We start from the raw sequence: 12,500 nt of genomic DNA, 5'->3' as shown, positions 1-12,500 counted from the left end.
TTCTCTGAGGAACACTCGACTCGTCCCTCCTGAAACGGATCATACAGCGGTCAGTCAGAGGTAAAGGAGAAGGCATATAAGCTTCATAAGACCTTCATAAAGCATGCACCAAAATCCAGTGAGCAGGTAAAGAGGGAACCGAACACTTCACAGAGAGCAGAGAGGATGAAGAGAACCTGATGCTGCTACCACCACCACCACCACGTGTCACAGGGTGGACGATGACCTCAGCGTGAAACACTCGGTCAGAGTCTTGGTCAGAAGAACTTACTGAGCATGTGCAGACGCTGCAGCCATCTTGGGGATGATGCCACGTAGAGCCGTGATCATGCTGCACTCCCTCGTGGAGACAACCTATAGATCACAGAGACGTTACAAACACCAGTGCAACTAATACAACACACACACACACACACACACACTTACCCCGACACCTGGGACAGCACTCTCCACTCACAGTTTCCACCAAACCGCAGTCAGGTGCAGGGCAAGGTGGACTGCTGCACACTACATTCCCACCCTACACACACACACACACACACACACAGAGTATGCATTTGTACACTTCATCAGCTCTTCAGTGCTGCATTCTCTTCAGAGTCGAGAGTGTGGTGAGGATTTTGATGCAGAAATTACACACCTCGTTATTTAACAATAATCTTCAGCTTTTTTCACGTGTTACACACGTGAGAGTTCAGGAGAGTTCAGTGTTTACAGGAAGCTCCGTTTGAGTCACTTCCTGGTGTGTATTATTTATGTATTATTTTGTCACATGGGTTATAAATAATCAGCGCTCTATCATCAACCTGAGGATTTTCTTCACGTGAAAACGTTCACACGGGAATACACTGGGAATGAACAGGAAAGGGCTTCAGCGTGAGTGTAATGAAGAACTGACATTTCTGGAGGAAAGACAGTAACGAGCCCTGAACTCACCAGCAGGGTTTCATTTATTTATTTATTTATTTATTTATTTATTTATTTATTTATTTATTTATTTATTTCACCTTAACTTGACCCCTAAAACACTGATCAAGCTTCAAAGTGTTATTTTTGTCAGGCGTTTTATTCCGGACACATTTCTGCCATCTTGAATAACTCACCAGTGATTTATTCTGTAACTAAAATTCTCCAAATTTTTGATTTACTGTGTTTTTTTTGTTATTTTTGAATTGTCATGTGTTGGAAAAGCTTAACCAGTGCTTTACATATCCTAGGAATATTCAGACATGCTACAAGCAAATTCCCAGGAAATTAACAGACTGTAATATAATTTCTAGAAATAAACTCAACATCTAACTCATCAGGACATACACGATATTACCAAAAGTATTGGGACACCCCTTCAAACCACTGAATTTAGGTGTTGCTTTTCAGGGGTTGGGCTCCGCCCCTTAGTTCCAATTAGAAGAACTCTTAATGTTTCAGCTTCATACCAAGACATTTTGAGCGGAGACTGCGAGCCAGGCCAAAAGTTTTGGGATGTCTACCTTTACCTGCACATGAATGTAATATGGAGTTGTCCTTTACAGCTAGAACAGCTTCAACTCTTCTGGGAAGGCTTTCCACAAGGTTTAGGAGTGTGTTTATGGGAATTTTTGACCGTTCCTCTAGAAGCACATTTGTGAGGTCAGGCACTGATGTTGGACGAGAAGGTCTGGCTCTCAGTCTCCACTCTAATTCATCCCAAAGGTGTTCTATGGGGTTGAGGTCAGGACTCTGTGCAGGCCAGTCAAGTTCCTCCACACCAAACTCACTCATCCATGTCTTTATGGACCTTGCTTTGGTCACTGGTGTGCAGTCATGTTGGAACAGGAAGGGGTCATCCCCAAACTGTTCCCACAAAGAGCATGAAATTGTCCAAAATGTCTTGGTATGAAGCTGAAGCATTAAGAGTTCCTTTCACTGGAACTAAGGGGCGGAGCCCAACCCCTGAAAAACAACACCTGAACTCAATGATCTGGAGGGGTGTCCCAATACTTTTGGCAATATAGTGTTGTCTATCTGCTGACACTATGAGACAATTTCATGCTTGAATTTAGTAAAATATCTAGAAATACACTTAATAATCTTACATTTGGTATTAAAATGTCTAATATAGTGCCAGAGGTTCACATATGGCACATGAGAATTTTTATTTTATTCATGATAAATAATATAATAAATAATATAATAATAAAAAGCTGGTGTCTTACAGAGCAGACGCAGAGTTTACAGGGATCCTCGCGCTCTGCGAAAGTGACCCCGTCTGGAATGACCTCACCCTGATGTTCACAGCGAGAGCAGTCACGACAACACGAACCGAACGGACGCTTCACTCCATTCTGACATGTCTGAGGACATCTCTGTACGTCTACACACGAGACTTCACCTTTCTGAAAAAAACCCCCACATTTTTAATGTTAAAGTGGAGAAGACGTCTGGTGGCATCATGGTGGTGCTACAGGAAAACACTCAGAGATCAGGAGATATGAGATGTACGAGCTTCGTCTCTGTTTTCACCCAGAAGTTCATCATCTTCAATAACTCACAAACTCCATGGTTTTATTTCTCTCTCTCTCTGTCTCTCTCTCTCTCTCTCTGTCTCTCTCTCTCTCACACACACACACACACACACACACAAACACACACACACCAGCAACGACCAGCTTTTATTCCTTTGAATTGAGAATTTTTATTGGTAGACATTTTTCTGGTATAAATAACACAGTACACACACACACATGCACACACACACACACACAGACATACACACACACCATTTTAGAGATAAAAGGTATCACGTTAGAGTCTCTCTCACCGTTTGTTCTATAATATTAATCAGAATAAAATCTCATATGCTTTATACTGATGAATTCCCAGTAATCCCAATCCCAGTAAATTTCCTGAAATCCCAATCTCATTAAATTCCCAGTACAATCCCAATCCTAATACATTCCCAGTAATTATAATACCTGTTAATTCCCACTAATCCCAATCCCAGTAAATTCCCAGGAATCATTTACTCTGTAAATTCCCAGTCATCCAAATCCTAGTAAATACCCAGTATGATCCTAATCCCAGTAAATGTCCTGAAATCCCAATCCCTGTAAATTCCCAGTCATCCCAGTAGTGGTGTAGATGTTGATGGCGTACCGTACAGGAGCAGGTCTGGCAGCCGTCTGCGGTGCTGTAGGAGACGTTGTGGATGCGTCTGTCTACACCACACACTGCAGAGGAGGGGAACACTGGTGAACACTCACACACACACACACACACACCACACACTGCAGAGGAGGGGAACACTGGTGAACACTCACACACACACACACACACACACCACACACTGCAGAGGAGGGGAACACTGGTGAACACTCACACACACACACACACACACACACACACACACCACACACCACACACTGCAGAGGAGGGGAACACTGGTGAACACTCACACACACACACACACACACACACCACACACCACACACTGCAGAGGAGGGGAACACTGGTGAACACTCACACACACACACACCACACACTGCAGAGGAGGGGAACACTGGTGAACACTCACACACACACACACACCACACACTGCAGAGGAGGGGAACACTGGTGAACACTCACACACACACACACACACACCACACATTGCAGAGGAGGGGAACACTGGTGAACACTCACACACACACACACCACACACTGCAGAGGAGGGGAACACTGGTGAACACTCACACACACACACACACACACACCACACACTGCAGAGGAGGGGAACACTGGTGAACACTCACACACACACACACACCACACACTGCAGAGGAGGGGAACACTGGTGAACACTCACACACACACACACCACACACTGCAGAGGAGGGGAACACTGGTGAACACTCACACACACACACACACCACACACTGCAGAGGAGGGGAACACTGGTGAACACTCACACACACACACACACACACACACTGCAGAGGAGGGGAACACTGGTGAACACTCACACACACACACACACACACACTGCAGAGGAGGGGAACACTGGTGAACACTCACACACACACACACACACACACATACACACTGCAGAGGGGGAACACTGGTGAACACTCACACACACACACACACACACACTCCACACACTGCAGAGGAGGGGAACACTGGTGAACACTCACACACACACACACACCACACACTGCAGAGGAGGGGAACACTGGTGAACACTCACACACACACACACACACCACACACTGCAGAGGAGGGGAACACTGGTGAACACTCACACACACACACACACACACACTGCAGAGGAGGGGAACACTGGTGAACACTCACACACACACACACACACACACACACACACACATACACACTGCAGAGGGGGAACACTGGTGAACACTCACACACACACACACATACACACACACCACACACTGCAGAGGAGGGGAACACTGGTGAACACTCACACATACACACACACACACATACACACTGCAGAGGGGGAACACTGGTGAACACTCACACACACACACACACACACCACACACTGCAGAGGAGGGGAACACTGGTGAACACTCACACACACACACACACACCACACACTGCAGAGGAGGGGAACACTGGTGAACACTCACACACACACACACACACCACACACTGCAGAGGAGGGGAACACTGGTGAACACTCACACACACACACACACACACACACACACCACACACTGCAGAGGAGGGGAACACTGGTGAACACTCACACACACTCACACACACACACACACACACACACACACACCACACACTGCAGAGGAGGGGAACACTGGTGAACACTCACACACACACACACACACACACACACTGCAGAGGAGGGGAACACTGGTGAACACTCACACACACACACACACACACACACTGCAGAGGAGGGGAACACTGGTGAACACTCACACACACACACACACACACACACTGCAGAGGAGGGGAACACTGGTGAACACTCACACACACTCACACACACACACACACACACACACACACACACACCACACACTGCAGAGGAGGGGAACACTGGTGAACACTCACACACACACACCACACACTGCAGAGGAGGGGAACACTGGTGAACACTCACACACACACACACACACACACACACACCACACACTGCAGAGGAGGGGAACACTGGTGAACACTCACACACACTCACACACACACACACACACACACCACACACTGCAGAGGAGGGGAACACTGGTGAACACTCACACACACACACACACACACCACACACTGCAGAGGAGGGGAACACTGGTGAACACTCACACACACACACACACACACACACACTGCAGAGGAGGGGAACACTGGTGAACACTCACACACACACACACACTACACACTGCAGAGGAGGGGAACACTGGTGAACACTCACACACACACACACACACACACACACACACACACACTGCAGAGGAGGGGAACACTGGTGAACACTCACACACACACACACACACACCACACACTGCAGAGGAGGGGAACACTGGTGAACACTCACACACACACACACACACACCACACACTGCAGAGGAGGGGAACACTGGTGAACACTCACACACACACACACACACACACACACACACACACACTGCAGAGGAGGGGAACACTGGTGAACACTCACACACACACACACACACTACACACTGCAGAGGAGGGGAACACTGGTGAACACTCACACACACACACACACACACACACACACTGCAGAGGAGGGGAACACTGGTGAACACTCACACACACACACACACACACACTGCAGAGGAGGGGAACACTGGTGAACACTCACACACACACACACACACACACACACACACCACACACTGCAGAGGAGGGGAACACTGGTGAACACTCACACACACACACACACACACACTGCAGAGGAGGGGAACACTGGTGAACACTCACACACACACACACCACACACTGCAGAGGAGGGGAACACTGGTGAACACTCACACTCACACACACACACACACACCACACACTGCAGAGGAGGGGAACACTGGTGAACACTCACACACACACACACACACACCACACTGCAGAGGAGGGGAACACTGGTGAACACTCACACACACACACACACACATACACACTGCAGAGGGGGAACACTGGTGAACACTCACACACACACACACACACACACACCACATACTGCAGAGGAGGGGAACACTGGTGAACACTCACACACACACACACCACACACTGCAGAGGAGGGGAACACTGGTGAACACTCACACACACACACACACCACACACTGCAGAGGAGGGGAACACTGGTGAACACTCACACACACACACACACACACACCACACACTGCAGAGGAGGGGAACACTGGTGAACACTCACACACACACACACACACACCACACACTGCAGAGGAGGGGAACACTGGTGAACACTCACACACACACACACACCACACACTGCAGAGGAGGGGAACACTGGTGAACACTCACACACACACACACACCACACACTGCAGAGGAGGGGAACACTGGTGAACACTCACACACACACACACACCACACACTGCAGAGGAGGGGAACACTGGTGAACACTCACACACACACACACACACACACACACCACACACTGCAGAGGAGGGGAACACTGGTGAACACTCACACACACACACACACACACACACACACACACACACTGCAGAGGAGGGGAACACTGGTGAACACTCACACACACACACACACACACTGCAGAGGAGTGGAACACTGGTGAACACTCACACACACACACACACACCACACACTGCAGAGGAGGGGAACACTGGTGAACACTCACACACTCACACACACACACACACACCACACACTGCAGAGGAGGGGAACACTGGTGAACACTCACACACACACACACCACACACTGCAGAGGAGGGGAACACTGGTGAACACTCACACACTCACACACACACACACACACCACACACTGCAGAGGAGGGGAACACTGGTGAACACTCACACACACACACACACACACACACTGCAGAGGAGGGGAACACTGGTGAACACTCACACACACACACACCACACACTGCAGAGGAGGGGAACACTGGTGAACACTCACACACACACACACACACACACACCACACACAGCAGAGGGGGGGAACACTGGTGAACACTCACACACTCACACACACACACACACACACACACTGCAGAGGAGTGGAACACTGGTGAACACTCACACACACACACACACACCACACACTGCAGAGGAGGGGAACACTGGTGAACACTCACACACACACACACACACACCACACACTGCAGAGGAGGGGAACACTGGTGAACACTCACACACACACACACACACACACACCACACACTGCAGAGGAGGGGAACACTGGTGAACACTCACACACTCACACACACACACCACACACTGCAGAGGAGGGGAACACTGGTGAACACTCACACTCACACACACACACACACACACCACACACTGCAGAGGAGGGGAACACTGGTGAACACTCACACACACACACACACACACACCACACACTGCAGAGGAGGGGAACACTGGTGAACACTCACACACACACACACACACCACACACTGCAGAGGAGGGGAACACTGGTGAACACTCACACACACACACACACACACCACACACTGCAGAGGAGGGGAACACTGGTGAACACTCACACACACACACACACACACCACACACTGCAGAGGAGGGGAACACTGGTGAACACTCACACACACACACACACACCACACACTGCAGAGGAGGGGAACACTGGTGAACACTCACACACACACACACACACCACACACTGCAGAGGAGGGGAACACTGGTGAACACTCACACACACACACACACACACCACACACTGCAGAGGAGGGGAACACTGGTGAACACTCACACACACACACACACACACACACCACACACTGCAGAGGAGGGGAACACTGGTGAACACTCACACTCACACACACACACACACACACACACACACACACCACACACTGCAGAGGAGGGGAACACTGGTGAACACTCACACACACACACACACACACACCACACACTGCAGAGGAGGGGAACACTGGTGAACACTCACACTCACACACACACACACACCACACACTGCAGAGGAGGGGAACACTGGTGAACACTCACACACACACACACACACACACACACCACACACTGCAGAGGAGGGGAACACTGGTGAACACTCACACACACACACACACACACCACACACTGCAGAGGAGGGGAACACTGGTGAACACTCACACACACACACACACACACACACAGACACACCACACACTGCAGAGGAGGGGAACACTGGTGAACACTCACACTCACACTCACACACACCACACACTGCAGAGGAGGGGAACACTGGTGAACACTCACACTCACACACACACACACACACACACCACACACTGCAGAGGAGGGGAACACTGGTGAACACTCACACACTCACACACACACACCACACACTGCAGAGGAGGGGAACACTGGTGAACACTCACACACACACACACCACACACTGCAGAGGAGGGGAACACTGGTGAACACTCACACACACACACACCACACACTGCAGAGGAGGGGAACACTCGTGTTCTTTTACATGAACATTATTTATAACACTGTCACTCTACCTGTTTCATTCACTATTACTTACTCAGAGTTGTGCACATTGTACTAATGTGTGAGTGTGTGTGTGTGTATGTGTGTGTGTGTGTGTGTGTGTGTGTGTGTGTGTACCGGAACAGCTTGGACAGCACTCTCCAGGCCTCACTTTAGGATCAGCACAGTTTGGGGCGGGGCAACGTTTTGAGTGACATCTCACCACACCGTTCTGTAGTTGACACACACACACACACACACATGCACATACACACACACACACACACACACACGCACACATACACACACACACACACACATGCACACACACACACATGCACACACACACACACACACACACACAGACACACACACACATCATTTTGTGACCACGTCTGACCCCCGCTGTTTAAAAGCACAGACTCCAGGATTTTTTATCTGATCAAGACTTTTTGTGTTCCGTTGTAAATTTCAGACTGGTGTGAATAAACAGGACGCGCTGCAGTTCAGCTGCTGTGAGACGAGGAAGCTGGAGATGGTGTAAAATCTTAATAATTGATTTAAATTTAATTTATTTATTCCTTATTTGGTGGTTATTAGTGGTCAGTTTTCTCTTGTCCAGCTGCTGCACAGGTCTGTTGTGTTCTAAACATTAATTAAACTTTATTAATCATTTCTAATCAAAAAGTCTTGAAAATATAAATATTTTAAAATCTCCTTATTTATTTATTATTAATAGAGTGTGTTTAAATGTAGAGATTTAGTTCAGATTCATTAAACAACACAAGACATGGAGGGGTTAAAGTGAGACTCACAGAGCAGGTGCAGGTGAGACATGGATTAGTCCTGGGTACGAACACCTTGTTGTCATCATACACATCTCCATCATACTCACACCCTGCAGAGACACGAGACAACGACACACTAACACACACACACCACACCACTACAACCTGATCATACACACAACACTTCACATCATGGCTCTCCATTACAATTCACATCCTGAAACAAGCCTGATTTCATTCGTCTGATCAGTGTGTGATCTGTTTAACTTACATCTGTGCAGAGCTTCTTACACACACACACACACACACACACACACACCCTTTCAGTTATTAAACAAAAATAACTGATCAAATGTTTTTCAACGATCTGCAAATGACTATTCTTTCAGACAATTATTTCATAGGATTCTTTCAAATGATTCTTTCAGATGATTCTTTCAGATGATTCTTTCAGATGATTCTTCATTTGATTCTTTCAGATGATTCTTTCATATGATTCTTTCAGACGATTCATTTAGACTATTCTTTCATATGATTCTTTCAAATGATTCTTTCATATGATTCTTTCAGACAATTCTTTCAAATAATTCTTTCATTTGATTCTTTCAAATAATTCTTTCATTTGATTCTTTCAGACAATTCTTTTAGAAGATTCTTTCATGATTCTTTTAGACGATTCTTTCAGACAATTCTTTTAGATGATTCTTTCATATGATTCTTTTAGACAATTCTTTCTGGAATTATTGTCTGAAATTATTCTTTCAGACAATTCTTTCATATGATTCTTTTAGACAATTCTTTCATATGATTCTTTTAGACGATTCTTTCAGACAATTCTTTCATATGATTCTTTTAGACAATTCTTTCACATGATTCTTTCAGACGATTCTTTTATGTGATTCTTTCAGACAATTCTTTCAGATTATTCTTCATATGAATCAATTCATATGAAGACGAATCAATTCGGCTGTTACTCACTCTTAGAACTTTCACACTCGACTCTCCCGGAGTTGCAGGAACACGTAGTGTGGCCTTCAGTCTCCCAGCGAGATCCCTCATCCATCTCACGGTTCTCCCAGGTACAGGTTCTCCTCACACACTCACAGGACTCCAAATACCTCACCCGAGCGTGCAGGTTCTCATTCTACAACACACACACACACACACAGGCTACCATCTTAGAACTGAAGGTTTCATCTGTCACCTAAAGAGTTCTCTGCCTTATTTCTGTAGGAGAACATGTATAGACTCTTCTAACAAACTGCTGCAGAAAACAAGAACTTTAAAGCATACGCAGAGTCTAGGGACAAAAATTAAATCCCATAAGGTTCTTTGCTTGACCCTACACAAGTAGAACCCTTTTATAGAAGCAATGAACCCCAAAAACCTTAATTATCTTTGAGCCTTATAACTTTGAGCTGCTAATACTCTGAAGAATCCTTACAGAACATAAAACTGCATTTCATCATGAAGAGAGAATAAAGTTCTGATGGTGAGAGAGAGTGTTTATAGCTGAAGTAAAGGGAAGAGACAACAGGAACTTCTTATGTAAGCATTAAATATAATTCTCAATGAATAAAATGTAAAGCTGTAGGTCTTCTGTATCGAACCTCTTGGTCCTCTCCTTTTCTCCCTCTATACTCACTCTCTTGGTGACGTTATTTCCTCACATGGGTTCTCTGACCACTGCTATGATGATGACACTCAACTCATCTTCTCCTTCCCTCCTTCAGATACCAGACATATCATCTCATCAGCTGAAACTCAATCCCAGCAAAACTCAACTGCTGGTCATCCCAGGTGATTCATCCCCAGGTCAAGATCTCACGATATCCCTGCACAACTCTCACATCTCCCCTTTGGCCACTGTTCACAACCTCAGAGTAACCATCAACTGTCCTTTTCCTCCCATGTTACTACTGTCACACACTCATGACGGTTTCTTCTGTACAACATCAGAAGGATTCAGTCGTTTCTATCCACACAGGCTACTCAGGTGCTTGTTCAGTCTCTGGTCATTTCCAGACTGGACTGGACTGGTCTTCCTCTGAACACAATCCATCCACTGCAAATGATCCAAAATGCAGCTATGTGACTCATCCATGATCTTAAGTTCTCCCACACCACCCCACTGCTGCTCCTCCACTGGCTTCCTGTAGCTGCATCAGATTCAAAACACTGACCCTTGCCTACAAAGACAAGAATGGACCAGCTCCATCTGACCTCAAAGCTCTTATTATCCCTCACACTGACCCTCACTCCCTCAGATCCACCAGCACTGCTCCACTAGTCCCACCATCTCTCACGGTCACAGGTAGGTCTACATCTAGACTCTTCTCTGTTCTGGCATCGAGGTGGTGGACTGAACTTCCCCTAGATGTCCGTACAGCCGAGTCACTGACCGTCTTCAAACAACGAGTGAAGACCTACCACTTCCTGAGACACTTAAACTAGCTCTTATTTTCCCCGTTTGTTTTATTTATTGTTGTATGTGTTTAGGCTGATGATATCCTGAGTCTGTGACCTACTGAACCAGTGGTGATGTTTTCATTGATAGAGACTCTTTCTAGAGATGTTTCTAGAGAAACTGTGACCTCTGACCTGTTGTTTCAGCATGTCCAGCAGGGTGGTGATGTTGTGCAGCGTCTCCTCCAGGGTCTTGACTCGCTGCTTCTGTTCAGCGTGAGCCGCTCTGCCACGTGGAGCTGCCGGGGGACCGAGCACTGAGCTGACCGGGTGCTCCGGCTGGTCCTGGAGCTCCAGATCCAAATCCACAGATCTGTAGGGGGTGGGGGGAAAGGGGGCGGAGTCTGAAACAAACACAGACACACAAACAAACAGATAATAAAATCTATTTTAAATTTTTGCAGCAAATCATTTTATAACTGCAAAAAAACAAAATAGAGTTTTTAATAAAAGTGCTGATAAAAATGAATAATTTAATATAATTTTATAATATTATTTACACACTGTTTACAACAGCAGCATGCGGTCTGAGTGCTCATTTTACATTGTCCACTCTCTGCTTCTGTGTTCATTCATCTCTATTTCAGTTTTATTGAAAGC

At 46.8% G+C, this 12,500-nt stretch overlaps 1 protein-coding gene across 2 annotated transcripts in view; it reads right to left on the bottom strand.

The window, feature by feature from the left end:
• The window catches only part of kcp (kielin cysteine rich BMP regulator), an 80,262-nt gene that overhangs the window by 61,988 nt on the left and 5,774 nt on the right, over positions 1-12,500 (bottom strand). For both annotated transcript variants that reach the window (XM_058388013.1, XM_058388014.1), the window contains exons 4-12: positions 12,036-12,244; positions 10,413-10,578; positions 9,462-9,544; positions 8,785-8,878; positions 3,136-3,209; positions 2,196-2,375; positions 427-520; positions 272-354; positions 1-29 (exon numbers count right to left, since the gene is read on the bottom strand). The exon at positions 1-29 is cut by the window's left edge and continues 62 nt beyond it. In XM_058388013.1, the coding sequence (XP_058243996.1) occupies positions 1-29; positions 272-354; positions 427-520; positions 2,196-2,375; positions 3,136-3,209; positions 8,785-8,878; positions 9,462-9,544; positions 10,413-10,578; positions 12,036-12,244 (1,012 nt within the window). The remainder of the gene's footprint in view (positions 30-271; positions 355-426; positions 521-2,195; positions 2,376-3,135; positions 3,210-8,784; positions 8,879-9,461; positions 9,545-10,412; positions 10,579-12,035; positions 12,245-12,500) is intronic.

The sequence above is a fragment of the Hemibagrus wyckioides genome, linkage group LG04 (assembly GCF_019097595.1).
Source record: "Hemibagrus wyckioides isolate EC202008001 linkage group LG04, SWU_Hwy_1.0, whole genome shotgun sequence".
NCBI lineage: Eukaryota > Metazoa > Chordata > Actinopteri > Siluriformes > Bagridae > Hemibagrus > Hemibagrus wyckioides.
Note: the sequence above shows the minus strand (reverse complement) of the source record. Positions and strands in the feature narration are given on the sequence as shown.